Raw genomic sequence first — 27,283 nt, 5'->3', positions numbered from 1 at the left:
CGCGCCAGCGCCACTCAGCCTGGTTCCCGCAGTCGACCGCGGTGCGCCGCCCGCCCGCCCATTGCCGGCGCGGGGCCGCCCGGCTCGGCTCTGGGCGGACCATGCGCCCCCGGCGCCCGCTGCCGGCCCTGCGGCTCTGCCTGCTGGCGGGCGCCTTCGCCTGCGCCCTCCGCCCCGCGGTGAGTGCCCGCCGGGCCACCCGGAATCCCGGCAGCTGGGTGTGGAGTGGGGGCGGCGGGAGACGGGCTGCGGGGGCGCCCGCCGGGGCGAGGGGAGTCCGGGCACGGAGCACGGGGTCTCGCCTCCCGGCTCCGCCTCGGACCGTGTCTGGGCCCGAGGGGAGTGGTCCCGGGCGCACGGAGTCCCTCACCGCACCGCCCGGAGCCCGCTCCGCGCGCCGAGTGGGACGCCGGCGGAGGGCGGTGGATGCGAGCGTGCGCCACACTCGCCTTTCGTGTGTGGCTGCGGGTGCGCGTGGAGTGGGGAGCTCAGCTGGGGCCGTGGCCGATTGCAATGGGCGGTCTGGTAGACGGTGGGTGGAAGGGAGGCTGCGTGTGTGCGGTGCCAATGTAGAGGCGTCTGTGGAGCGTTGTGTGTTACGTGGAGGAGTGACGTCTCAGCCCAGATCTAGCGCTGGGGAACCCAGGACCTGGGAAGGCGCTTTGGGGACCGGGTGGGTGACCGGCAGACCTTTCCAGTGCCTTCTCACTGAGCAGAGGTGAAAGGTAGGGAGCCAAAGGGGGAAGGTGGTGGGCGATGAGGGCTGGGGGTGTTTACCAGGAAGGACTAGCCACGTGCATGGGGAAGGCTGAGCTGGGAGCATACAGCCAACAAGCGGTGGTCTCCCGCTTCCTGTCGCTTCTGCTTCATCCCCATGGGGATGCGTGTGCCTCTGATGTGTGCCAGCATGCCCCATGTGTGGGTGTGCTCCTGTGTGTCTGTGGGTGGCTCACCTCGGCTGCCAGATCCTAGTTGAGGCAGGAGACACATGGATCATCTCCCTCTAACACCAAGAAAGAACTCAAGACAATAAATCTACTCAAGCCCATAATACCGATGGGCAAAATGAGGCCCAAAGACCCTGGAGCCACACCTGTCCCCTACCGATCCAACCTGAGCTGAGGTTGATTTTTCTCTCTTCCCCTACCCCAGGACTTGAGGAATCTGGGGTTGCTGCTTGTGCAGGGCCTGAAACCCAAGTGGGTTCCAGGTCTGGCAACACCAGCTACAGGTTGCCTGGTGGGTAGGTGGAGTATGTTGATCTAGTCTCTTCTATCTCGTGATGACCTCCCTTACTGTCACCTCCACCAGGACAGGAATCTGTGTTTCCATCTAGATGTCTTGCACACCCTGGGGACAGGGAGCTCATTGCCTGTCCTGGGAGCAGACCGTATGACCATTGACCAGAGCTTCCCCTCCTCCCACTGCCACCCATGAGACCCACCTCCTGAGCACTCAACGCCCTACCAGGTTCAGGACCGGAAGCCACAGCTCTCATACCACTTAACAGCCCCTCCGTATTATGAAGCCTCCAGACATGATGAACAACCCTTTGGCTCTTACAACCCTGGGCTCCGGCCACTCAAATTCTCCTTGGATGGGCCAGGAATCTTGGGACCACCACTGGTGCCGGTTCCCTCATCCCTGGAGGCTTCTCAGCCCAGGAGAAGAGTGGTTCAACGAGGCCTTCTATCATGCTAGGTCACGTCTGCCCCCACCTCCTGAGACATCCAAGTCTGGCTCCTCCAATGCCTTCCCTCCCCTGTCTTTCCACATCTTATTCACTTTGTACCCAACACCAGCTCCTCCTCCAGACAGCCTTCCCTGATTGCTCCAGCCCGCTCAGCCCTCCTACCTCTGACCCCACCCTTCAGCCCTCCCCACCTCCCAGCCTGGGCTCTTCTGACCATCCTATGGGATCAAAGGCTGAGGTCTGTCTCCTCCCCTGTCCCCCACAGCCCAGTGCAAGGCTAGGCCCACATAGGGAGGAGAAGGGACTCAGCCAGGACTGAGTGAGGACAGGCTGGAGTGAGAGGCCCTAGTTCCCTTTTCTCCCCACCAGCTATTTGCTCCTGCACTGAATGGACATCAGGCAATTCTGCTCCAGCCGGACTCGATGCGGCGGGGGGGGGGGGGGGGGGGGGGGCGGCTGACGTTATCAGAGCCATAAAGTGGCAGCTGCAAAGTTCAGTTTGAAGGCCCAAGGCCTTATCACATTTGTTTATGGTGCCCCGACCTCAGCCTGGGAAGGGGAAACCTCTGAACCGGGGGAGAAAACTTCCAGTGTCTCAGAGGAGGAAGTCCACCCCAAGGCCACCTGTCAGGCTTCCACTGCCCCTACCCCCCAGACAGCAGGCACAGGGGCTCCTCACTGATAGCTGAACGGCTCTGGGCAATGCCCAGCCGAAAGGTGGGGGGAGGGGTGCCACAGAGGAGGGGCAGACCCAGGCCTTGACCTGGGAAGATTCCCAGGCTGGTGGGGAAGAGCAGAGCTAGTGACCAAGGAAGAAGAGTCCTGGTGGGTGGGGGGGGGGGGTGCAGTCTCCCCAAACCAGGTCTCCGAGAGGAGAAGTCAGGGAAGGCTCCCTGGAGGAGTTCCACGAAAGAGGCCAACCTTCCACCTGAAATCATGAAACAGCCTCAGTTGGCTGAGCCAACGGGCCTGACCCCAGAAGAAGGAGGAAGCCCCTAGATCCCCCCAGAGGCTGGAATGGCTCAGGGGTTGGGGAGGCTTGGCTCCTCTAACTCATCTGTGAGGCAGGTAGCAGGCCACCTGCTCCTGAAGGCCTCACCTCACCATAGGCATGCTGCCCTAGCCATCTACTTCTAGGCTCTTAGGGACTATCCATAGCTGCCCAGGCCCTCCAGGGGTCCCCAGGGCAGGTGGGAGTCGTGGAAACGGGGTATACTCATAAGAGGGCCAAACAGTTGGGGGGGGAGGGGGGGAGACTCCAAACCAAGGTGGGGGAGGGCTGAGTGACAGGTGATGGGCTTCCTCACATGGTGGGCATTCTCAGTGGCAGTCCAGCTTGGGCAGCACTGCCACCTGCCCGATCTCCTCACTGCGGTCCCTCTGGCTGTGGATGCAGGAATAGGGCCAGGAGCTAGACAAAGCCCCATCCCTTTCTCCCTGTCCCTCTTGCTCAACCTCCCAGACTCCAGCCTCCCCTGTGTGACTCCCCTACACAACGCAGTTGTCACTGCACATGGGAAATTGTGCAGTGTGTGAAAACCCTCGCGTACCTGAGACACAGTTCAGAAAAAGAGAATGAAACTTGGTTTTTATTTTGGAAATTTTCAAACACGCCTAAAAATGTAGAGACTAGCGTAACAAACATGGAAATACCCATTTTTTGCAGTGACATCAGAAAAGTGGCAGCAGATGAATTTCTAGCACTCCTCCCTCCCAATTCCTAGATTTGTCCATTGTTAGCCTTAACAGTTCATATTTGCATCATTTGTTGTTGTTTTGTGTTTTTTTGGCTGAAGTATTTTTAAGATAAATTATGGACATCATGACCTTTTACCCCAAATTATTTTACAATGAATCTCGAAAACCAAAGGACATTTTTCTCTATAACAGCGGTTCTCAACCTGTGGGTCACGATCCCTTTGGGGGTCAAATGACCCTTTCACAGGGGTCGCCTAAGACCATCGGAAAACACATATATAATTACATATTGTTTTGTGATTAATCGCTATGCTTTAATTATGTTAAATTTGTAACAATGAAATTGGGGGTCACCACAACATCTCCGTCTCCACCTCTTCCTTACTGCCCGCTCCACACACACTAGTTCTCATTCCACTCTCCTACCAGCCAGAGCTCAGCCTCCCAGCGGAAGGTGTGCCTGGCAAAATATGGATTTGCAGAGAGGGGAAGGTGCCGACCACTGGCTGAAGGATGTGAAAATACAGGGCAGGGGAGAGAAATGACTGCAGTGGGGGGTGAGGGGAACCGCCAGACTGGAAGCGTCCGCTGGCGCAGCTGCCACTGGTCCGTGGGTGGGGCGCTCTGACTGCCTGCGCCTGTGCCGGGCATTCAGGCTGTGGCCAGGCTAGGGTCCCGGGAAGGCCAGTCTGGCACGAGGGGCTGGCCTGGCATTTTGGTAGTTGCTGCTAACTTCTTGGTGGTCCCCTAGCGTACTTCACATGTGACCCTCGACACAACCCTGGAAGTCGGCGGTGCTGTCCTTGTCCCCATTTGCAGGTGAGCTGGGATACTTTGCCTGAGGTCACCATCCAGGAAGTGGCAGACAGTGGCATCCCAGACCCTGTGGACCTAACGGGGTTCTGCTGTCTCCCTAAGAGGAACTGCTTCTTCCAAAGCGCCGGTGGAGGCCGAGTGCTGCCCTGGGCCTTTCAAGATAGTTTTTAATTCGTAAGATGCACAAATACGAAGTGACAGCTCGGGCATTGTCACACGTGTGTGTACCAGTGTAGCCACCACCCAGATCAACTGATGGCACTTCCGCTGGTCCCCCCCAAAGTCTCCCTTGTGCCCCTTCCCACTAAGAGGAGGTCTGGTTTCAGCTTCTTCTCGTGCCCTCTGCAAAGCCGGGGTGATTCTCCTCTTTTCTGTGACTTCTGCATTCCATGCTCTGCCTTACCTACCCGTGTGCTCCCACCACACTCCCCCCCCACCCTCTTCTCTTCTTGCTCCTCTTCCCCCTCCCCATCCGCTGCAAGATCTCCATCTCCTTACCATCTCAAACACAAAAGCCAAAACGAAGGGGGTAGCCTGGGAAGCTGGGTGATGCTCCCATGTGCCTTTCTCTCTGGATCCTCAGCTTTCCCCTGTGACTGACTCTTTGTTCTCCGTTATTTCAATTGGGGTGGGCTTAAAGAAATATGGGATATAAGATGGCATTGGGGGAATGGTAAGTGGGGCCACTCCTGAGCCCCCTACCCTCTACTCCCCAATCACCAGACTCCACCAACCACCCCCATCCCAGCAGGAAAAAGCCCCCTTGTTCACGGTGGCTCCCAGTGCTCGGTGATTTGCATGCAGGAAGTTTTCTCTGGTCTCACCTAATCCAACCTGCTGTATTGTAGTCGCCTCTGGGACCAGCTGCTCCTCAGAAGTGCTCCCCCAGCATACTGCTTCTGTCTCCCTTGACTCCTCCTGCCTGGATGAGGCTGGGGGTTCTGACTCAAGCCGGTGGTCTCAGCCTCCCCTTGAGGGAGCTGGGGATGGCCTACAGCATGTGAGTGGGGCCCTCCCTGTCTTCCTGAACCCCTAGTGTTTAACAGCTTCAACTCCCAGCACCTTCACCCTCCACAGCCTTTGCCCCAAATCTCAGGAACACCATGTGGAGAGAAGGCAGGGTTTCTCCCAAACCCCTCGCAGTGGAGATAGAGAGGAGGGCCCTCAGCTGAGCCGATGGAATTAACAAACTTTGGTTAATCCTTGGCCCCAACCGGAGAGTTGGGATTCTCCTGCCAACTTTCTGTCAGTCACCTCCCACGTCCAGCCAACTCCATGGCAGGGGACACAGAGGACCAGGACTGAAGAGATGCTGTGGACTCCCTCGCGCTTGCTTAGGTCCCTTCTTCTGGGCTCAGGTTCTCCTGTCATAGAGAAAGTGTTGGAGACCCCGTATGTCCTGAAACTCTCTAGCCTCAACCCAACTGCAAGGCCAGGCTGACTCTAAGCTCTCTTGGACCTCAGCACAGTAATGGGTGAGGGCTTGGGAAAGCCCTGCTTTCTCTTCTCCACATGGAGCATCAGGAAACAAGTTGAGAGATATAGGCCTTGAATGCATTTTGAAGTGTGGGCTTTGACTCCTAGGAACCATCAGAGATTTGAAGCAGGAGAATGAGGATGGGGATACACATTTTATTAAGATCCCTCAGGTTGTCGGTATTGGGGCTGAAAACTACTGTACCAGTCCAGGCAGGAATTGATGAAGCCTGGCCCCTCCCTGTCAATATCTCCCAACTTGTCTCCTGATACCCCACGGCTCCTTGCTGCAGCCACACAAGGCTTCTTGCAACCTTGAATGTTTTAAGCATTCTCATGCCTCCATGCTTCTGTACACACAGCTCCTACTTTCTGGAATGTTCTTATTCCGCCTCTAATTATCCACTTCCTACACATCCTCAAAGACCCTCCCACCTCTACTACCCATTCTCTATGAAGTCCACACCCCAGCTTATCCTACCCTGGAACCCTTCCATGGATCAGCAGGCTTGCCTGTATCCGGCTGGGAATTTTCCAATTTAGTGTGTCTGGATTCCAGAGGGATAATGAGGATGTTTAGAATAGGGAAATAAGTGGAAGAGGAAGTCCAAAGTCTGCCTGCGTTCCTCAGTGATAAAGGCTAGAGGGAGCTGCCTTGGCCCAAAGGGCAATGGTTGACCAGATGGCCCAAGGCGAGATGGTGGAGAAAGATTGATATAGTCCAGACTAATAGTCAGAAATTTTGGTCCCTTCTAGGAATGTCCATTTGCTGGGTGACCTCAGCCCTCTTTGGGTCCCTGTTTCCTCTACCCTTCTCCAGATGGGGCCCAGCACGCAACTACATTTTGGTGAAGTTAGAGCTCATTTCCAAACACCCCCCCCCAACTTTATTCAGAGACACCCCAGGATCAGGGTTACTCTGGGGGCTCCTACTTCCCTGTGCAGAAGTGCTCTGTGACTGTGCTGCTGGGGGCAGCAGAACTGGCTGGAGAAGTTGACCCAACATCCTTCCACCCTACGATGGTGGGCATAAGTCACCAAGAATCCTCTGAAGCCCTCAGTGATTGGAAAAGAAATGTTATTGGTCAAACAGCCACACCCTAGCTTAAGAGGGCCCAGCAAGCGAGGGCATCCCTTGTCCTGTCCTCAGAGCTCAAGTCTGGACTCTAGGTTACCAAGACAGAAACTCAACTGGCTCAAGTTGTAAAGAAAGGTATTGATTCATGCTGCCGGAAGCAGGGCTGGGTTCAGGCATGGCTGCCCAGGGAAGCCGACCAAGTCAGGAGGGCCCAGTGTTTCTCCATCTCTCTTTTCTGCGTTTAGCTGTGTGGCACTCAAAGCCCTACCACATCGTGTTCCACTTGGCAACAAGTTGGTAGCAGAAGCTCCAGCCCTTTCATCCCTTGAGGTTTCCAGTCCAGTGGAAAAGAACAAATCCACTTGCTTAATTGGTTAATCCAGAGTCCCAGGAATGAGCGTCCTGGCTTTGACTTGGGCCATGTGCCAGACACTGTGGCCAGAATACTCTGACTGGCTCAAGTCTGATCCCACGTTGATTCCCTAGAAGAGGGATCATCAGAACCCATGAACTAGGAGAGGGAAAGAAGGTGGTTTCCCAGATGGAGATGAGGACATGGCACCAGAGGAGGGTAAAGGATGGTAGAAGGCAGCAACAATAGATCCACTACCATCCGTGTTGTGGGAGATAAGAGGCAGGAATGGGAAGGAGAGGCAGGCAAGGCTGGGAAGGGGCCAGAAGGCAGACTGAACCCTGTTGCTGGTGGACAGTGGGACCGAGAAGGGACTTTGGGAACTCCAAGCAAGCAAGATGGCGGGACACAACCTGGAGTGGCCAGTCCCCAGGTTCCTCTTCCAGAGGCCACCTCTGGGATCCATCTGGCCACCCCTCTTCCCAGGCCTGAGCCAGCCACAGATCCCTTAGGACAGAGCATCTGGAGTGTTTCATCTGAACAACCCTATGGGCAAGAGAGGAAGTGCGTGACGCCAAAGAGGGATCACAGTGCATTTCCTTGGAAGTCTCATATCCTTTCTTTGAAAGTTATACAAATAACGTCATCCTCTCCATAACAGATCCGTGTTACTTTCAATGTGCCAAGTTTTAAATGACTGACCAGCTAATGTCTTTACTCCAATTGTCTGGTAAAGTGAATGGTACAAGATGGAAGCCAAGGTCACTGTGGCTCCAGGCCCGTGGCACGTGGGCGAGTGAGATCTGGATGTGGGGGAGTCTGAAAGACATCCTGGACAAGGAGGCTTTCCCTCACGCCTGGGCGTGGTCAGCTGTGGTGCTATACTGGGAAAGTCGGGGACCTCTGTGACAATGAGGCTCCACCAAGCCTTCAACAGGGGATGAGAGCCATTGAGGGGGAAGGGACTCAGCCGTGTGGCCCTTGGGCACTGAGTGGTCAGGCTTCAGCTTGAACCGCCCCCCTCCCTACAGCAGTGGAGAGCTAGCTCACTGGCACCCAGGACACTTATCCCTCAGGGAGGTCAACTCACTTAGAACAGTGGTCAAAGTCACACCCTGGGTGCCTACTGGCTGGATGGGGACCCTCTTAAAGAAAGGAAATAAGGGGGAACTCCTCCAATCTGTGTCTTCCCACTACAAGAACCCTTTCAGCCCTAACCGGTTTGGCTCAGTGGATAGAGGGTCGGCCTGCAGACTAAAGGGTCCCAGGTTCGATTCCGGTCAAGGGCATGTATCTTGGTTGCGGGCTCCATCCCCAATAGGGGGTGTGCAGGAGGCAGCTGATCGATGTTTCTAACTCTCTATTCCTCTTCCCTTCCTCGCTGTAAAAAAATCAATAAAATATATATTTTTTAAAAAGAACCCTTTCAGTCATCAGGGGAGGTAGTTAAGGCCCATTTAGCCTACAGGGAAACTGAGGCCTTATCCCCTGGCGGTGAGGACAAGCTGGAAGACACACTGAGAATCTGATTCTGGCACAGCCTTGCTGGACTCTCCCCTGATGCCCTGTTTGGGACTGTGACATTCTCCTCCCTAAGCAGAAATGAGGAAGCTGATACGGGGTTCCCAGGGGCAGCAGCCACTTCCCTAAAGCCAAAGAGACAGGCAGAAGCTGCCACCAGCCCAGCAGTTCCTCCCTGGAGGCCTTCACCCGCCCTTCCCCACCCAACGGCTCCCCAGACCTGAATTTTCTGGCTGTTCCTAGGCATCCATCACCCCTACTTACATGTTGGCTCCAGTGCCAATGTTCCACTGGCACACAGGTCTGGCCCCACCCCTGATCCCTAGGTAGGGTGCAGGCGAGCGGAGGGGAGGGGATGAGGAAGCTCGAGCTTCTCCCTGCCTTCCAGAGGCAGAGGAGGCCTGGTGGGTGGCAAGCCATCCTGGGAGGGCTTCCCTTACTTCCTTAACCTTCCCACCCCCACCCCCAGCAGTAGGTCTGACTTAGCTTGAATTATTCAAAAGCTAAGAGGGAGGCAGTTGAGGTCTGGCAACGAGGGCTAGTGTGCCCTTCCTAGCTGGTGACCTGGGGACTGAGCACCTAGAATGGGGACAGGCGGGAAGATGCAGCCAGGCTCCTGGATTCCTCCAGGTCTGGCTCCAGGACCAGGAGGCCAGGGTCCAGCCCCTGTAGTGAGGTAGCACTAGCCGGGCCCCGCCCGTCACAGGGACTGTGGTCGGGACAGAGGACTCCCAGCGCGCCCGCCAAGCTGGACAATGGCAGAGTCCGTGGGCCAGCTCTGGGCTCCAAGGAGAGGCCCTCTCACCTGTGTGGGCCGTGCTACCCTCAAAGAGACACAGCTGTTATAACCACAGCACGGTTGGGGCGCCACCAGGAAGCCATGACAGGGTCCTCAAGGCAGACCAAGCTTTGGGGACAATGAGCACATTTGGGGTAAGATCCAGGTCAGGGTCAGGCCTCGGTCTGGGGTGAGGATCGGGATTGAGTCGAGGTTGGGATTGGGGTTCAGACTGGAACTCGGGTCAGTCCAGTAACCAGGCCTTACTTGCTTGATCCATGTTCCTGGGAGTTTGTGGATGGGATGTGGGCCATGGACAAGGCTGACGGTCCCTTCCCTGTCTCTGTCCCGCAGAGCGGCTGGGACTGGGCCAATGTGAGGGATATGTGTGACTACATACAAATGATGAAGGTGGAGCACAGGCAGTGCCTGGAGGAGGCCGAGCTGGAAAATGAAACAGCAGGTGAGCCCCCCGCCCCCCCCCCGTAGGAAGAGGGGTGCTGCAGACCCCCAAGGAGCTCCAGTTCTCACAGTGCAAGCCCAGATCCATATCACACTCATTGTATAGTGTTGGAGGGAGCAGCACCATGGGGCTGCTGGGTGGTGAGGAGAGGATGCTGGGAAAAGCTGGGGAGCCAGACAAAGAAGGACGGTGCCAACAGACCTCCATGTTCCCATCACTCACCCCAAGTCTGGGGAGCTCCCAGCTGTTACCTAAGGAGAGTATACAAATTGGGGTTCAGAAGAGTGAGTGCAGCCAGCTCTGCATTTGGAGGTCCCTACCCCTCTTCCCCAGGAAAAGGGGTGATGTCTTCCTGGTTCCCCAGTCCCCTGCCGCCTCTGAGGCTGACAATTATGTGACCCCTCCGGGTCCTTCCTTCTTGGACCTGGTGCCCAGGCTCTCTGCCTCCTGCACCATCAGTGGGTGTGAGTAGCCTTGCCGATAGCTTTCACTACCCCCGCTCAAGGAGGGGTGGCCTCCTGTCTCCTCAGCCCCTGAGACTAAGCCTGGGTCCAGGGGTACTGCCCACTGCCAATGCTCCCACCGGGACATGGAGGCGGGGCCAGGCCACCGACAGGCCCCAGCAGTACGATCTGGATCGTGGACAGCTCAGAGAGGCCAGGACCCCAGACTCTAGGCCCCCCTGCATCCCTCCCAGGCCCCAAAGGCCGGCCACCCTCGTGATCCTGATGAGGTCATTGCTGGCACAGGGTGCCTGTCAGGTGCAACCAACACCCTGTCGCCAGGCAGCCAGCTAGGAATCCAGAGGAGGGCAGGTATGGGTCAGCGGGCAGTGAGCCTGCCCGTGACCTTGTGTGGGGCTCTGCGCATGTTCAGGCAGTGGCAGGTGCAGGTGTGTGCTCCCAGCCTGTGTCTGCCTGGTTCTGTTTCTGTGCCTCTGGGGTCTGAGCTCCATGTCTGACTCGGAGTGTCTTTGTGTGTCAGAGCGTGTGTCTGTGTAGCCTGGATGTGCCCAGATGTATCTGCCTGGTGTGCTGTGTGTGTGTGTGTGTCAGTGTGAATGTCTGTGATACGCTATCATGTCTATGCATATGTGTCCAAGTCATGTCTCTATACCTGTGTTTACTTGTGTCTGGTCTTTCCGGGTCCAAGTAAGCATACATGTACGTATGTTTGCATGCGTGTCTGTGGTTCTGTGTGTCTGGGAGTGCTTGTCAGTGAGTGTGTCTCTCTCTGTGCACACAGATCTATGAAATGACCTGGCAGAGGTCCCCACTCTGCCTCACCATCCCCCACCCCAGGCTCCTGGTTGATCTTTCTTTCCTGTTAGGTGGCAGCCCCCAGCAGGCACACACAGCCAGCCTGGGCCCTGTATCTCTGTGGGCCTGGTGACACGTGGTGGGACCTGAGGGGTCTCCCTGGGTGGACACACAGAAAATATGTCCAGGCCCAGCCCAGGACAACGGGCCTCCAGATGCCCGGCATTTTCTTGGCCGTCACCTCTTCTCTGCTTCCAGACCCTGCTGCCTCCTGCAGGAACCCTCCCCACCACCACCACCACATCCCCCTGCCGGCCTCTCTTCCCTGGCTCCCCTGCCCCGCCCACTGGCCTGTGCCCAGCACAGGTCACCGCCCAGCCTGGTAGCACTGAGAGTCCTTGAGGCCAAGTGTGACCTCCCTAAGGACAGGGCCTGGTCTCCCTCCTCTGTGCTGCCTCTGGTGGAGGCGGAGCCCAGTGCCGTCAGGGAGGCTAAACAGAGCCCCACAGAGAAAATTCCCCAGAGAATCAGCATGGAGCCACTCAGCACAGGAGAGCAAGAGGTTTGCTGGAGAGGGAGCATGTGAACAGGCTACCCCACTCGCCCCTGGGCTAGTTCCCTCATTGCTCTGTGCCTCAGTAACTCATCTCTAAAATGGGAGGACTAACTAAGTCATTCATTGAAAGGCAGGGGGAAGAGCTCCTCCCACTTACAAAGGCTCCAGGAGTGGTGACTGATATTATTAATGGTCTTGCACAGCAGCAGGATTTGACTGGCCCTACGTGGCCGCCAGAGAGGTTGGCACAGGAAGGAAGGAGGGACTGGGAACCAATGAGGACAGAAGCCTGCGGACAGAAGCCTCAGGACAGGGTGGGGCAGAAGTTCTAGGATCCCAGAGGAAGGCAGGCTGTGTTCCTGGGCCAGCCCTTGAGTGTCCTCAGGTGTCCTCAGGTGTCCTCAGGCCTCAGCGGCAGCTACCATTGGCTGCTGCAGGCCTGGAAGGTACTCCTCCCCGCTGCCCTGCCCTCTGAGTCCCGAGTCCCGAGGCTCCTCCTCGAGTGGGGACATCCTTCCACCTTTTCTTCCCAGGCCCCCTTCTTGGGAACTCGGGAACCTTCGGACTTGGGCTGGGCTGGGCTTGGCTCAGCTGACGTTGACTTTGGCTCAGGGGTTGGGTTTCCTGAACAAAGCTATGGGACTGGCAGGGTTGCAAAGAGACAATTAAACCTCCCTCGGGGGAGGGGATCCAGAGGAGTCCTAGTCCCTGAGAGGCGCCTAACCCCTGACCGGGCAAACCCATGGCATTTGCATCTGCCTATTAAAGTAGACTCCTCCAGACCCCACTGTGCACCCCTCGCCCCCAGGACCCGGGCTAGTACACAGCCTGTGATGCAGGATTTCCTCTGAACTCACCCCGACCACCACCCCCATCATGTTTCACAATTTCGCTGAGTTGGGGGCATCGTGTTGCTTTGTGAGTTGTATGAAGGCTCCTCAAGAACTAGCTGAACCCCAATATACCCATCACCCCAACGTAAGCAACTCCTCTTTAAAATTATATTGTCCATAAAAATATAATGCCTCCTTTACTATTATAAAATGAAATTCAGGACACATATTATTCATTTTTTTACTTTTTATTTTTTTATTAATATATACATGTATTTATTGATTTCAGAGAGGAAGGGAGAGGGAAAGAGAGATAGAAACATCAATGATGAGAGAGAATCATTGATTGGCTGCTTCCTGCACACCCCCTACTGGGGATGGAACCTGCAACCCAGGCATATGCCCTTAGCCGGAATCGAAGCTGGGACCCCTCAGTCCGCAGGCTGACGCTCTATCCACTGAGCCAAGCCAGCCAGGGCTCACTTGATAGTCTTGCAGAAGCTCTGCAATTCATCGTTGTGCAGGGCCACGCTGGAGCTGGTGCCTGCCCGTCAAATGCAGGGTGAGGCCCCCAACCTACAACAAAGAAATCCCCCACGACTGTCCAAAATACCCCCGGGCCGCTCTGCCCCTCACTGAGGACTGTGGAGCTGTAGTCTGCCTCCTCCTTGGGCCCTGTTGGGACGGGCTCTGTACAGCCTGGGCGGGGCTGGGCCTTCCCTCTCGGACCACAGGCTCCTCGAGGTGGGAGCCTGGAGGAGGAGGAGGAAGAAGAGTGGCTGGAGGCACCTGGTGGCCATGCTGACCCATGTGTCCCCTGCCGTTACCCCACAGGCTGCAGCAGGATGTGGGACAACATCACCTGCTGGCCAGCCACCCCTCGGGGCCAGGTGGTCGTCATGGCCTGTCCCCTCATCTACAGGTTATTCTACCCTCTTCAAGGTAAGAGCCCTGGATTCAAGTGAGGGAGCTGGGTGGCACAAGTGGCGCGGACTAGAGTGGAGTCTCACCTCCCGGGGAAATGAGAAGGAAAGAGGGTCAAAGGGGCTGGGGCAATCAGGGTGCCTTCCTGGAAGAGGATGCTCTGGCACTAGGTCTTTGAAGAACTTACGGGATTTGATTAACTCTTCACATAAAGATAGCCATGTGGGAAGGGCTCACTAAATATTTGCTCAGCAATTAATAACTGATTGACTGACAGGTACTTGATTAAACCATGGCTCCTGTGTTCCGTTGTCCCGGTCTGCACTTGATTCAGTCTTTCGCTGCCTGGAGCCAGTGCCCTCTCCGGCTCCATGAAATCACCGCATGGCCTTGCTTACACACCTCGTCGTGTTCTGCTTAAATGAATGTTCACATACAAGGGAGAAAGAGAAGGGAGCCTCTTGAGGAAGTGGGCTTTCTTGCTAGTGAACAGTTAAAGAGGCTGACCGCGTAATGTGGTCCGTCAGCCATCCTTCCATTCTGTGAATGTTCATTCAGCACCTACTAACATGCCCAGCACTGGGCTAGACAAACATGCGCTGGTGGGGGGCAGAAGACAGCCACCCCGTCTGCCCACAGGGGGCTAATGTTCCAGTTGGAGAGACATTGAGCAAAAAAGACAAACGTGTCCTAAATGGTAAACGGTGCCCGGAGGGGGAAGGGGGAAGGGGTGCAACGTAAAGCAGATGTTCAGGGACAGGAACTGAAGGCCTGGAGTGTGGGGGGAGCCGCCACGCAAAGATCCCGTTGTGGGAGCATCTGGAGAGAATCAACATCGGTGGGACAAGGTGGACTGGAGCAGCGGCAGGGAGGACGTAGGGAGGAGCAGCACCTAGATACGGATCCGAAGGGTGCGCACAAAGACTCTGGGCACCTCTCGCTCAGGGTGGCCTTTCCCTCTCTGGACCGCAGTCTCCCTGTTTGTAAAGTAGGCATGGGAGGTGGACCAAGTGGCTTCTTGGGGACAGGCCAGTTTTGCCCCCCAGTGGTGTGCCCTCAGCCGTGACGGAGAGACCCCGAGGCCCTCCCTGCAGAATCTGGGAGCGATCACAGGCGTGTCATATTCCAGATGGCACCCACCCAGCCCAGCACTCCTCCAGGGGAGCCCAGCCGGGGGGCAGGTGGGAGATGAGTTACTCCCCCAGGTCCCATCAGCAGGGCCTGGCACCCAGCCTTCTCTTGGATCCCTGGAAGCGCCTACTAATGACGTTCCTTCCTGACACCCGCTAATTGCATTCCTCCTGCCGGCTCTTGCTTCTGGCCCTGCTGGGATTATCGAAGCAGCTCCTTCACTTGAGAACCTGGACTGCAGCCCACCATCTGACTAATCCCGAGGCCGCCCGCCCCCCGGGGGCCCACGCGGTGCCTTTGTGCCTAGGAGAAAAGGGCTGCCCTTCCTCAGACAGAGCCAGCCTGTCACAGACCCACCTAGTGGCCAGCTGAGCATAAAGGAAAACAGCCCGTCCCCATCAGCCAGGCGCCTGCCCGGTGCAGTGAGCAGCCTGCTCAGCTCTCCTTGGCTGTGCAAGTGCCTCTGAGGATGACAGAGACAAGTAGGAGACAGGGGTAGGGGCCGGGAATGTAAAGGAAACAGGGTGTGCTTTCCTGGGCAACTAGGTGAAGAAGGTGTGAGCAGCTGGCCTGAAGTTCCAAAGAGGGAAGTTCGTGAGGAAGGGAAGTGCAGGGCAGGGTGATGCCAACGCCAGCTCCTGGGGTACCGGGACCCAGGAAGACGTGTTCTCCCTGGAAAGGTTGGAAGGGACCTGGTTCTACAATGAGAACTGAAGAGACCCCGCGGAAGATAAAGATTGCGGAGGGTCCGAAAGAAGTCATTTTCCCAAACGGGGTCAGAGCACCTGGGTGGGGGTGGGCCACTCATTGAAGCGCCAAAGTGTTCCGGGGGGCCTAGTCCTTTAAGTCGTGGTCTGCGTGCCTTTAATCTGGTTTTTACCTTCAACTCTTTGAAGAGCCTCTTTTAGTGTGATGGCTATTTTGGTTGAAAACACTCAAGTCTGTGTTAAGGGGGTCTACAGGACACCTCCTCCCCTCGCCCCGCCCCCAACATCCTGAAGCTGCCTGGAGCCCCAGGATCCACATGGTTCAGCCCCAAGATCCTGCTGTGCTGTGCTGTGCTGCTTGAGTCCCCTCGCACATGCCTTTGCCTGGGCAGGTTCCCCTGCCGGGAACTCCCTGCTTCTCCATTTATGTGGATTATAGATCGGCACCATTATCAGGTGTCCCCCAGCCACGCCCGCCTCCTGCCTCACCTGTGGTTCCTCGCCTGAGCCCCACCAGGTGTGGGAGGAAACCCAGGCCCGTAGGCCCAGGCAGGCTGGCCCAGGAGCAGTGGCCAGGTCAGAGGGCTGCTGTCTGGACCCACAGGACAAAGAAGTCATCTGCCACACCAGGCCCTGTGACAAGGGTCAGCATTTAGCTCATGGCAAGGGTCAGGGATCATTCAGTGAGCCAAGGATCCAGGCTACCTGGGACAAGGATCAGAGCTTACATTGCACCTGGGGTCAGGTTCAGACATGACAAGGGGCAGGGCTGAGCCCAGGAATGCCCTGGCAGCTGGGGGTAGCAGGGGAAGGTGGGGAGAGGGAAGGCTTCTCCCTGCCCCAGGTTCCCCCATGATGCCCTGGGGTCTAGGTGGGAGTCTGACACAGCAGAGGTTCACGGGAGTAGGGCTGAGGGCAGAGACAGCCAGGCCCCATGCCTACTCCACGGGCCTGCCCCTCCCCTGGCCTCAACCTCTCTCCTCCCCCAAGGCCACAACGTGAGCCGCAGATGTACAGACAAGGGCTGGACAGAACTGGAGCCTGCCCCCTACCCCATTGCCTGTGACACAGAACCATATTTGGAAGAGGTAGGCCTCAGTGCACCCCACCCCCGCCCCCGCTCCTTCCACTCTCTCCCACCAAGGAGTGGAGGTTGCGGCCTGTGTGGGAGCCAGGATTCCTGGGCTCTGCCCTCACCAGGCGCCCCCTCCCTCGCCAGGCCTGCCTTTCCAGGGGCTTGTCCCCTGGCTTCCCCTGATGAGGGTGCTTTCATGGGGATGACTCAGAGCAGCAAAAGCTGAAGCCGCACCCCCGGGCCAGGCCACCCATTGCCTGGTGGGACCTTGCTCCAGCCCTGGACATGACAAGGGAGGGAGATACTATCCTCCCTGTCACGTGGGGAAGGAAAACAAGGAGCAGATCCTGGAGGGAACCAACTGTCAGTCAGGGACAGGGACAGGGACAGGACCACCCGTCAGTCCCAGGACAGGGATCTGCCCCAGAGTGGGGGAAGCATAGGTGGTCACTGTCAGGGGCCAGGCAGGGACACTGATGGGGAGCTGGGGTGGAACTGGAGTCCGCAGCTAGCAGCCCTCGCTGCTTTGGTGTGTGAACCCCTGTGTGTGTCTCTGTATGTCTGTGATGACATCTGTCCCGCCCCCAGACACCCTTCTCAGATAGAGCCCCAAATGTGAAATCACCCACAGTGTCTTCTTGGCCTTCTCCATGCCCGCCGTGCCTCCCTCCCCACACAGAGGGAAGTCCTGGGGTGGGGTCTGAAGGGCAAGCAGTCTTGGTTCCGAGGCTGCCAAGCCCAGAGTTGGCACAGAGGGGGTGCCAGACCATGACTGAAGAATACAGGGACAGATGGAACATGTGAGGTTTTCTCTCTCTCCTTCCCTGACATTTCCCATGAAGGAGCAGAGGGCGATTACAGTCAACCCCCACCCTGGAGGCAGTCCCGTCTCCGCTGTGCAGACTGGGATGTCATGGGTCTGGGTTCTGAAGGGGGCAGCTCAGCTGCCCTTGGGAGCCCTGGGCTTCAGCCTCCTCTGCCAAGCAGGGATGGGCAGGCAGGATGTGTAGGGCGCCCCACCCCTGCCAGTACCCCTAGGTGCGTTCACCCCATCCCCTACCAAAGATCCTCACCACCTCCCTCTACCAGCAACAGAATAGGTTCTACATTTCCGTGAAGACCGGCTACACCATCGGCTACGGCCTGTCCCTCACCTCCCTTCTGGTCGCCATGGCCATCTTGAGCCTGTTCAGGTAAGGTCCAGCCTCCTCTGTCCTAGCCTGGTCCCCACAGGATGGCTTTGCACCTGGGGATAGGGGACCGGAGGGCAGGGCCTCTGTTCTGGACTGAGACACCTGGAGGCTGAGGCACTTGGAGGCCCGGCTGCACACGGTCAGTTGGTCGGTCAGTCAGGGAAGGGATGCCTGGGACAGGGCCCCCGTTTGGGGCAGGACCAGCACTTGGGCCATGTGTTCCTTCCTCCGTACCCTTGCTCAGAGCACTGACAGTGTTGGGTGGGGGTCCGAGGCCCCTTCGGCCTCCCAGCTCTGCCCACGTCACACAGGAAACTCCACTGCACACGGAACTACATCCACATGCACCTCTTCATGTCCTTCATCCTGAGGGCAGCCTCCGTCTTCATCAAGGACCTGATCCTCTTCAACAGCAGCCCGTCAGAAGACTGCTCCGAGTCCTGGGTGAGGACCTGGCCACCGCCCTGTCTCTTCCCCCTTCTCTCTCTCTCTCTCTCTCTCTCTCTCTCTCTCTCTCTCTCTCTCTCTCTCTCTCCTCCTCCTCCTCCTCTTTTTCTCTCCATGGATGGCCAACCCCCTGGCAGCTTGTTGAATCCCACTCCTCTCCCCACAATGAGAGATGGTGCCCAGCCATCTGGGGCTTCGAAGACCTGCCCCCACCAATGAGAAACGTCTCTCCTTGATGGGAAATAAACTTCATGGCCAGAGCCCACAGCCACCGTCTCACATCTGTCCTAACTCCCCATGTGACTTTAGGAAACTCCCTGCCTCAGTTCCCCCATCTGCACAAGGACTTCCAAGCTTGCTTCCAGCTCTACCCTCTGCCATCGGCAAACCCGGGCTCTGCTCACCACGCCACCCTTCCTACGCCCCCTTTCCACGTGGAGCCAGTCCAGACACACACAGCCCCCCTCTCCTGTGCTCCCCGCCATCAGTAAGTCCGGGGGCTTCCTCGAGAAGAGAAGTTAACAGAGCGTCTAAGAATGCATCGCTGTCACTGAGGGGTCCATCTGCAGGTGATTCTGAGCTCAGGAGTGTCCTCGAGCTGGGACAGAGAGCTCGAGACCAGCCCCGGCTCCCACCCCTACCCCAACTCCATGAGTGATGGCAGACACCGCGCATGGTTTCAGGGGAGAGCAGTACCTTCTCCCCAGAGTTCATCTGTGCCCGTGGAATCTCAGGCATCTCGACAAGGGGAAGGAAAAGCCCAGGGGAGCCACCCTGGCCATTCCCAGAGCTCCTCAGAGGACCCAGACATATGCAGTTTCAGTGCAGAGCCTGGGGAGCTGCCTGCAGCCGCCAGCTCACTGGTTAAGGGTAATTGTGGAGCCTGGCTTCCCGTCTCATTAGCAGCTCCATGAAGCTTTTCGAAGGCTAGACAAATGCTTATAAATGGTCCTATTAAAGAGCTGAGTTATTCTCGTAAAACAAGTGTACAACGGAAGGTAGGCAAGTGTACAACAGGAAGGTAGACTGTTCTCTGAGGATGTTTCAAAGCCAAGGGCACAGGAAGGAAGAGTGGGAACCTGCGTTCCAGATACTGGGAGGAGTAGATGCTAGAGGGCTTCCTGGAGGAGGTGGCTTTAAGCTCTGGCTCACAGGTGGGTGGGCTTGATCTGAAATGGGAGGCTGCTTCTAGGAGAGCACAGGAGGCCTTTTTTTACAGAGAAGAAGGGAGAGGGATAGAGAGTTAGAAACATCAATGAGAGAGATCGATCAGCTGCCTCCTGCACGCCCCCCAGTGGGGATGTGCCTGCAACCAAGGTACATGCCCTTGACCGGAATCGAACCTGGGACTCTTCAGTCTGCAGGCTGACGCTCTATCCACTGAGCCAAACTGGTTCGGCAAGGAGACCTTCTAATCAACCCAGAGCCCCTGCTTGCCCTCCTCAGGAGTGACCTGTAACTCCTCCATTGTCCTCACCTACCTGCCATTGTCCTCACCTACCTGGGGAACCCATTCTTTCACCAGCTCCTCTGGCCCCCAGGAGGAATAGCCATCCCTCTCTTCTCCATTTTTTCCTCATTTCTCCTCCCCCCTCCACTTCTCTCTTTTCAGTCCCCATCTCTCCTCAACACTCATATCTGGGCCTACTCCACAGCCCAGAGCTCACATCCCCACACATTCAATGGATTCTTGCAAATGGGAGCAAGAATTGCCCTCACACCTCTTCCACCTTCAATCCTAATTGGAATAAGATGAATGGGGGAGGGATGTTTAAGTGGATGAGTAAGTAGATGGATGGCTGAGTAAATAGGTGTGTGGATGACTGAGTAGGTGGAAGGACAGGTGGATAAAGTAAGAAAAAGAAAGGATAGATAATGTTAGAGGGGTAGGTGGGTAGATAGGTTGAGCAGGTTGATGGACAGGGAGATAGATGAATGAATAGATAGATGGTTAGGTATCTGGGTTGGTAGTAGATGGCTAGTAGGTGAGTAGGTAGATGAATGGATAGATAGGTGAGTGTGTGGATGGATTGATAGATGGAAAGTGAATAGATGGTGGATGACTGCATGGATGGTAGATGGATAGATAGATGGGCGAGTTGGTAATGGATGTCTAGTGGGTGAATAAGTAGATAAATGGATAGGTAGGAAGATGCATGGTTGGATGGGTAGGTGGTGGATAGATAAATAGATAAGATGATAAATTGCTAGGATAATTAAAACCACAAGTTTATTCCAAAGCATCAGATGATCTCACATCAAGGATAATTGGAAAACCACTGAGTATATTTTTAAGGGGATAAAAACAGAGATTAAGTCGGCTGTACAGCAACTGTGTCAACCCAGACAGAGCTGTGGGCAGATGGGGGCCGCCACTAGCCCCAGTGAGACCCCTCTTCTGCTCCTTCCCTGCAGGTGGGCTGTAAGGCCGCTGTGGTCTTATTCCAATACTGTGTCATGAGCAACTTCTTCTGGCTGCTGGTGGAGGGCCTGTACCTGCACACCCTGCTTGTAGTCTCCTTCTTCTCCGAGCGGAAGTACTTCTGGGGGTACATGCTCATCGGCTGGGGTATGGTTCTGGGGAGGGCGACCAGGCTGGGGACATAGGGGACGAGGCTTGGGGAGCTTACAAAGGGGCAGGTACTGACCCAGCCTGCAATCCTAGGTCTTGCTGGACTGTAGGTCCTGCCTGCAAGTCTCTAGCCAAGGGTTGATAAAAGTCTCCTAAATGTGTGACCCAGGGCAGGTGCCCTGAGGCTGTGCCAGGGCTGGGCTGTGGGACAGACAGGTTCTAGGAACATCTTTCCACCACCCCTTCAGCCTTGAAACACAGGGCTGAAAAAGACTCTCCCTGTAGGTGGGCACAGCCCCTCAGACACACAGTTTCAATCCTCAATGGAGCACAGTGAACAACCAATGCAACCATACAGCGCAGCCCTAGTAACCCACCTGTTCTCTCTCCCTCCCTCTCTCTGGTTCTTCCTCCGTAATCTCTCCCTCATGCCCTCTCTCCCTGACTCCCATGCCCTCTCCTCTCTTTCTCCTTCGGCCCTGACAGGGGTGCCCAGCATATTCACCACGGTGTGGACCATCACCAAGATCCATTTTGAGGATTATGGGTGAGCTGTCACCCTACCCCCTCCTCCTGGCGGCCATCCCTTGGGGCACATCCCTGGGTGGGATGAGGGGGGCTTGGGAGCGACAGACTCTAGGTCCATGCCTCTGAAGGGACTGGGGGCAGAGCTGGGGACAATGGGAGAACTGCTGACCATCTCTCTGGCTGAGGACAACCTCTCATTCTCCCCTACCATCCCTTGCCCAGATGCTGGGACACCATCGGTACCTCACGATTGTGGTGGATCCTAAAGACCCCCGTCCTCACCTCCATCTTGGTAAGACCTCCTCCCACCACTCAGAGATGGGGAAACGGAGGCCCAGGTTGGGTAGTCAACTTGCTTCAGGTCACACAGGAAATTCCAAGTCTAGGTCAGAACTGAAACCTAGGCTTCCCAATGTCTAACGCAGTGTTGCCGCCTTCCCTCTCCCCCCTACCTCCCCAAGGCCTTAGGGATCATTTTTCCTCTAGAGTAGAGAAGAAGGATTGGGAGGCCCAGGCCTTAGGGATGGGAAGTAGAGTTCCCAGATGACTTGCCCCAAAGAGGGGAGAGCTAGGGGACAGGTAAGACGGAAGGGCAGGAAGGCTCTAGGGATGAGACGGGCCCTCCGCCCAGGGAGCTGGACAATCTTCTCTCTCTGACTACCCATCCTTGGCCTACCACCACCAGGTGAACTTCATCCTATTTGTTCGCATCATCCGAATCCTGGTTCAGAAACTGCAGACCCCAAATGTCGGGAAGAGTGACAAAAGCCCGTACTCGTGAGTGTGCCGCCAGTGCCCTGGCTCTCCCAGGATCCCCATCCCCGGTCCTCAGAGCATCCCGTGTCTCCTGTATGTCTCCCTCCAGAGTCACCAAAAGCCACGTTGCTCTTGCCCACCTCTACCCCATGGCCTGGCTCAGTCCACAAGTGTCCTCTGCCCCAGCCCCACCGGTCCAGGCTCATGAGTCCCACGTCTGCTTCTCCTGCAGTCACCTTCCCTGGCAGGTGATCGGACCCAGGTACGAATCTGCTGCCTAGCCAAGGTGCTGGAGAAGACAGTAGATAACCTGTGTCTTGTCCACACTGAGTGCCCAGTCCCTGGCATGTGATTGGCAGAGAAAAGGGGCCAATAAATGCAGTTAGTGAATGCCCTGGGGAGCCTCCAATCTACCAACAACACAGCCATATTCAGGACTCAGGACTTGCCAGTAATAATAACAACATCTGCAGTTCACATGCCAGGCATGTGCCAGGGGTTTCCATTCATCATCTCATTTCACCCCACCGCCCCCTATAAACTGCTCCTGTTTTACAAGTGAGGATACTGACACACACTCCCTCCTCTCAAAGGTTTGGGAGTATGCCGCATGGCAGGGGGAGGGCACGGTGTCCATGGGACAGCGGTCATGCTCCTGGCTTAGCAGGGTGTGAGGGCTGTCCCCTGTGCCGGGAAGGACTGGAGAAACAGGCAGGTTCTCGTGAGGACAATAGGCTTGAAGACAGAACAAAAGAAACAAGAAAAGGGTGTCTGTGGGCAGGTGAGTAGGCATCTGCATGCCCACAGATGGGAACAGGAGATTATCACCGCTGCACAGACTAGACACAAGCCTGGGCATTCTGCAAGGGCCTTCTAGTCCTGGGATTCTAGAACGTTCTTGGCCTGGCTTCTCTTTGGGGGAGTCTGTGCTGTGGTTTTAAGGTTCCCGGCTAGAACTTCCTGAGCTGCTGGAGTGAGGATTCTATTCTGGACTCCTATGATCTCACGGATGAGACTGAGATAGGCATTCCATAGGGTGCCCGCTTTCTCTCCTGCTGGGTGTGGGGGCGGAGCCTCTCCCAGTTGTTGAAGGGAAGGCCCTGCAGGGGGCGGCCGTCTGCCAAGGGGTAGGACCTCAGGCCTGCCCACGCTCACTCTCTACTTTTGTCTGTGGGCCTTGTTTTTCGCAACATTCAACTACTCAAAAGGGCTTGAATCCGAGGCAAAGAGAGCTGGTCATTGCCAGGTCCACGTGGGTGAGATGGAAACTGAACAGCTGTCGGCAGGCAGAGGGGCGGGGGACGGATAGGAGATGGAGCTCCCTGAGCAGGGCTGTCAGCTCCCACTCTCCACCTCCCCATAAGCCTTCACTTTAAAGAGAGCTTCCATCTGTCAGCCTCAGCGGGCCAAGGAGGGGTGGGCAGCGCTCGGGATCTTGGCATGACTGGGAACCAGGTCCAGGAAGGAATGGGAGAGGCAAGGCCAGTTTCCCTGCCCCCGGTTTGCTGTGGGGCCTCAGGCCGGGGACTAGGCTCCCCTGGGCTGACTGCCAAGGCAGGACAGAGAAACACAGAGACCCCTCCACCACTCAGACCTCTCCCAGGAGAGAACTGGTCTCATGGAGCCATTGCACTTCATAGCACCCAAAGCACTTCTCAGTCTACAGCGGGTCCCCTGTCTATAATTTGACCATGTGGAGCGTACACTTACCCCATTGTACAGATTGGGGGAAACTGAGGCCAGGAGAGGGAGTCGGGTTCTCTCCCCGTTGGCTGCCACAGAGGCTGGAATCCCACCATCATGCATCATCCTCGGGGTTCAGCACTGGCCCTCCTTTCCACTCTTCCAGAAGGATGAGGATAGAGGGGTTTCTTTCTCCCTCGTGCTTCCCTCAGGACTAGGAGGGCTGGGGCCCGAGGGCATAGACACCTCAGATATGGACCAGGACCAGGACCAGGACCAGAGGCGGACATCACAGTCAGGGGGCCAGAGTTCTTCCTCGCACACCCTGGTTGCTGTCCCCATCCTCTTGGGGAGGCCTGTCGTGTCCACATGTACGGACACACCGACTCACTGCCTGCCCCTCCCTGCCCCCAGGAGGCTGGCCAAGTCCACCCTGCTGCTGATCCCCCTGTTTGGGATGCACTACACCGTGTTTGCCTTCTTCCCCGACAACTTCAACGCTGAAGTGAAAATGGTCTTTGATCTCGTCGTGGGGTCTTTCCAGGTATGAATTGTTGACTTACGGCTGCCTTCTCCTCTGGGCTGGAAGGGAATTCGACCTGGGGCCTCCGCCCCTTGCCACTGAATTACAGTCTTTTAACTGTAATAAGTATTGATTAAGCACCTGCTGTGTACTTAGCCTTTTGCTTAACCAGGAGAATAAGGGGGCTGGGCAGGGCTAGGGGCCCCTGTGGTCGGCCCAACTCACCTCCCTGTTCCCTTCCTCCCAGGGTTTTCTGGTGGCTGTCCTCTACTGCTTCCTCAATGGCGAGGTGAGCCCCCCTGCCGCCCCCCTCCCCGCCCAGACCTTGGGGCCCAGGGTCCAGAAACGCTGGTGGGATAGGAGCAGAGCGAGGACGGGTTAAGCCTCACTACTCCAAGTGTGGTCCTCAGACTAGTAACTCAATGGCGGAATCTAAGACCTAGTTAAGAATGCTGATTGCTGGGCCCACTCCAGACCTGCTGGCTTCGGGTCTGCATTTTCAGTAAACGCAGAGTTTGACAAGGGCCTGTTCAGGGGCTGTGCGCAGAGTGAGAGGGGAGGGTGGGGCAGCAAGTGAAGGCTGCGTTCCAGTGAAGCCCTGGTTACAAAGCGCAGAAGTCCGTTTGGATGAGCTCTGGTGGTCTGGAGGGCAGGGATGGAGCCATCCCTCTCCATCCCCGGTCTGCATTCTCTGATCCTCTCTGCCTCCCTCCTCCCCTACTCCAAGGCCTTGATTTGACCTTGGCCCCCAGCGTCCCAACTCTGTATCCCCAAAGGGAGCATCGGGGTCTCTCAATTTAGACTCCCCAGGAGGCTTTGTGGGTGTGACCACCCTCCCTTCTCCCAGGTGCAGGCAGAGCTGCGGCGGAAGTGGCGGCGCTGGGACCTACAGGGTGTCTTGGGCCTGGGCCCCAAATACCAGCACCCACCCGGAGGCAGCAGCAGCAACGGGGTGACCTGCAGCACACAGGTCTCCTTGCTGACCCGCGTCAGCCCGGGCGCGCGCCGCTCCTCCAGCTTCCAGGCCGAGGACTCCGTGGTCTGACCGCCAGGCACCCAGGGGCGCAGGGAGGCTCCACCTGCCCGCACCCACCCACCCGCCCGCCCTCCCGGGCAACACTGGGGACAGAGGCCTACAGGGCGAGTAGCCCCAGCCCTGGGCTCGGAGGCCGTCCTGGCCCCCAGGTCACTGTCCAGAAGCCCTGGCGCTGGCCTGGGGAGAGGGAGGTGCTTCTAAGCAAGCTGGAGCCCGGAGAGGTGCACCCTGAAAGGTGTGGGGTGGAGCTCAGTCATCAGACTCCTCCCGCAAAGGCTCTCTCCCAATCAATGGAAGGAAATTTGCATACTCAAGTGACTCCGGCCCTCCTCGTGACCAGTCGAGAAGGCAACCACCCAGGCCAGACAATACAGTGGGAACATGGTTGACAAAGGCTTTGCACGCCCCCATCCCCAAAGGTCCCCCGACACCACCACCTCATCAGTGCCTGAAGTTCCAACCTTGCTGTCAGCTTCCTTTGGATTAAGTATCACCATTCAGGCATCTCTCTGAGGATGCGGTCCCCTCCCCCAGTGCCCTCTTAGCTGCCAAGTCCTGGAGGGAAGCGATGCAGTTGTGATGCGGAGTTCTGGTTTGGGGAGCACAGCTGTCTTCAGAGTCTCTGCTGAAGTGGGGTGGTCCCAGGATGATGACAACAATTCGAGGAGCTGCCACCAACCGTACCCATCCCTATGGGTTGTGGGAGCTGCCCTCCGCTGCCTACCTACGAGCCAACTGTGAGAACTAGGCTCAGAGATGTGCACTCGTGGGCCCCTCAGTCCTCACATCAACCCAGCAAGGTGGGAATGACTGTCCCTGTTTCACAGATCAGGAAGCGGAGCCTCACAGAGCAGGTACCTGGCCTTGTCATGCAGCGGAATTTGAACTCAGATCTGGCTGACAGGAAAGGGAAAGCACAGACTTCTTACTGCTGCCTTTTACATCTTATAACATGCTGGATCCTCTTGTTATTTGTTTCACCACTCCTTGTTATTGCCACCATCCCTGTAACCCCCAACCCCATCCCACCTGACCCTCCCTGGCGTGTGGCTGTGGCTGAGGAGTCCTCTGGCCCATGTGTCACCTACACAACAGCCTGGTGGTCATGGCATCGTGTGTCTGCTCTGCACCTCTGTGGTCCCATGGCTTCCTGCCCACACCACAGCCGGAAGACCCTCATTTGTGCAATAATAAATGTTGTGTTGGATTGGCTTGGTTTCCCTGGTGGTCGATGTTCCTGTGTGACCTAAAATGGGGACTAGCTTCCAACTTGCTGCCATCTTTCCCCATGGGGAGGAGGGGTACACTGAAGCCAGAAGCTACCACCCCTCTGACTTTGGGCAGCAATGCCTGCCATGGGAGAAGCACGCAGTTCTAAGGGTCTTGGACTGACATTTCACGGAGAGGTATTCTCCCTTCCTAGTGTGAAGAAGTTATACCAGGTCTTCACTGTATCCTTCCAGCCCAAAAGAGACAGTTCTATTGGATCAATACAAAACAGCTAACAGAGATGCCACAGCCCCGGAAATGGTTAGGTGTGAGCATTTCCCAGGCCGCATCATTACTGCAGACAAGGGGTCCATGGGGTATGAGATAGCCGTGTTGCTATTGCCATTATTCAGCCAAGAGGAGGAAGATAGAGGACAGAACAAATGTCACCAAAACAAGTGAGTGAGCCCTAGCCAGTCTGGCTCAATGGATAGAGCATCGGCCCGCAAACTGAAGAGTTACAGGTTCGATTCCGGTCAAGGGCACGTACCCCCCAATGCAGGCTCCATTCCCAGCCCTGGTCGGGTGTGTGTGGGAGGCAACCAGTCATTATGTTTCTCTCAGTGTGTCTCTCCCCCTCCCTTCCACTCTCTAAAAATCAGCGGTAAAATATCCTCAGGTGAGGAGTAACCCAAAAAAGTGAGTGAGCAGAGGCAATACCACTAACAGAAAGGTTCCGGCGGTTCTCAACCTGTGGGTCGCGACCCTTTCATAGGGATTGCCTAAGACCATCGGAAAACACATATATAATTACATATTGTTTTTTTTTTTTTTTTTTTTTTTTTTTAAATATATTTTATTGATTTTTTACAGAGAGGAAGGGAGAGAGATAGATAGTTAGAAACATCGATGGGAGAGAAACATCGACCAGCTGCCTCCTGCACATCTCCCACGGGGGATGTGCCCGCAACCCAGG

At 56.4% G+C, this 27,283-nt stretch overlaps 1 protein-coding gene across 3 annotated transcripts; it reads left to right on the top strand.

The window, feature by feature from the left end:
* Positions 1–26,316, top strand: VIPR1 (vasoactive intestinal peptide receptor 1). Of its 3 annotated transcripts, XM_070391515.1 has the most exons (15): positions 1–179; positions 4,143–4,210; positions 9,767–9,875; positions 13,358–13,465; positions 16,276–16,373; positions 17,450–17,553; positions 17,865–17,997; positions 20,416–20,569; positions 21,059–21,119; positions 21,323–21,392; positions 21,786–21,877; positions 21,966–22,118; positions 23,954–24,083; positions 24,310–24,351; positions 24,910–26,316. In XM_070391515.1, the coding sequence occupies exons 3-15, from the start codon at positions 9,797–9,799 to the stop codon at positions 25,105–25,107; spliced, it is 1,422 nt and encodes a 473-aa protein (XP_070247616.1). In that variant the 5' UTR covers positions 1–179; positions 4,143–4,210; positions 9,767–9,796; the 3' UTR covers positions 25,108–26,316. The 3 variants fall into 3 exon arrangements, with proteins under 3 accessions (XP_070247616.1, XP_070247614.1, XP_070247615.1); XM_070391513.1 differs by lacking the exon at positions 4,143–4,210 and having other exon boundaries at positions 19–179; XM_070391514.1 differs by lacking the exons at positions 4,143–4,210; positions 21,966–22,118 and having other exon boundaries at positions 19–179.
* The last annotated feature ends 967 nt before the right edge of the window (positions 26,317–27,283 follow it).

This window comes from Myotis yumanensis, unplaced genomic scaffold, assembly GCF_028538775.1.
Source record: "Myotis yumanensis isolate MYYU_CA2020_CCGP unplaced genomic scaffold, mMyoYum1.0.hap1 SCAF_14, whole genome shotgun sequence".
NCBI classification, from domain to species: domain Eukaryota; kingdom Metazoa; phylum Chordata; class Mammalia; order Chiroptera; family Vespertilionidae; genus Myotis; species Myotis yumanensis.
The sequence above is the reverse complement of the archived record's forward strand: the minus strand, read 5'-3'. Positions and strand labels throughout refer to the sequence as shown.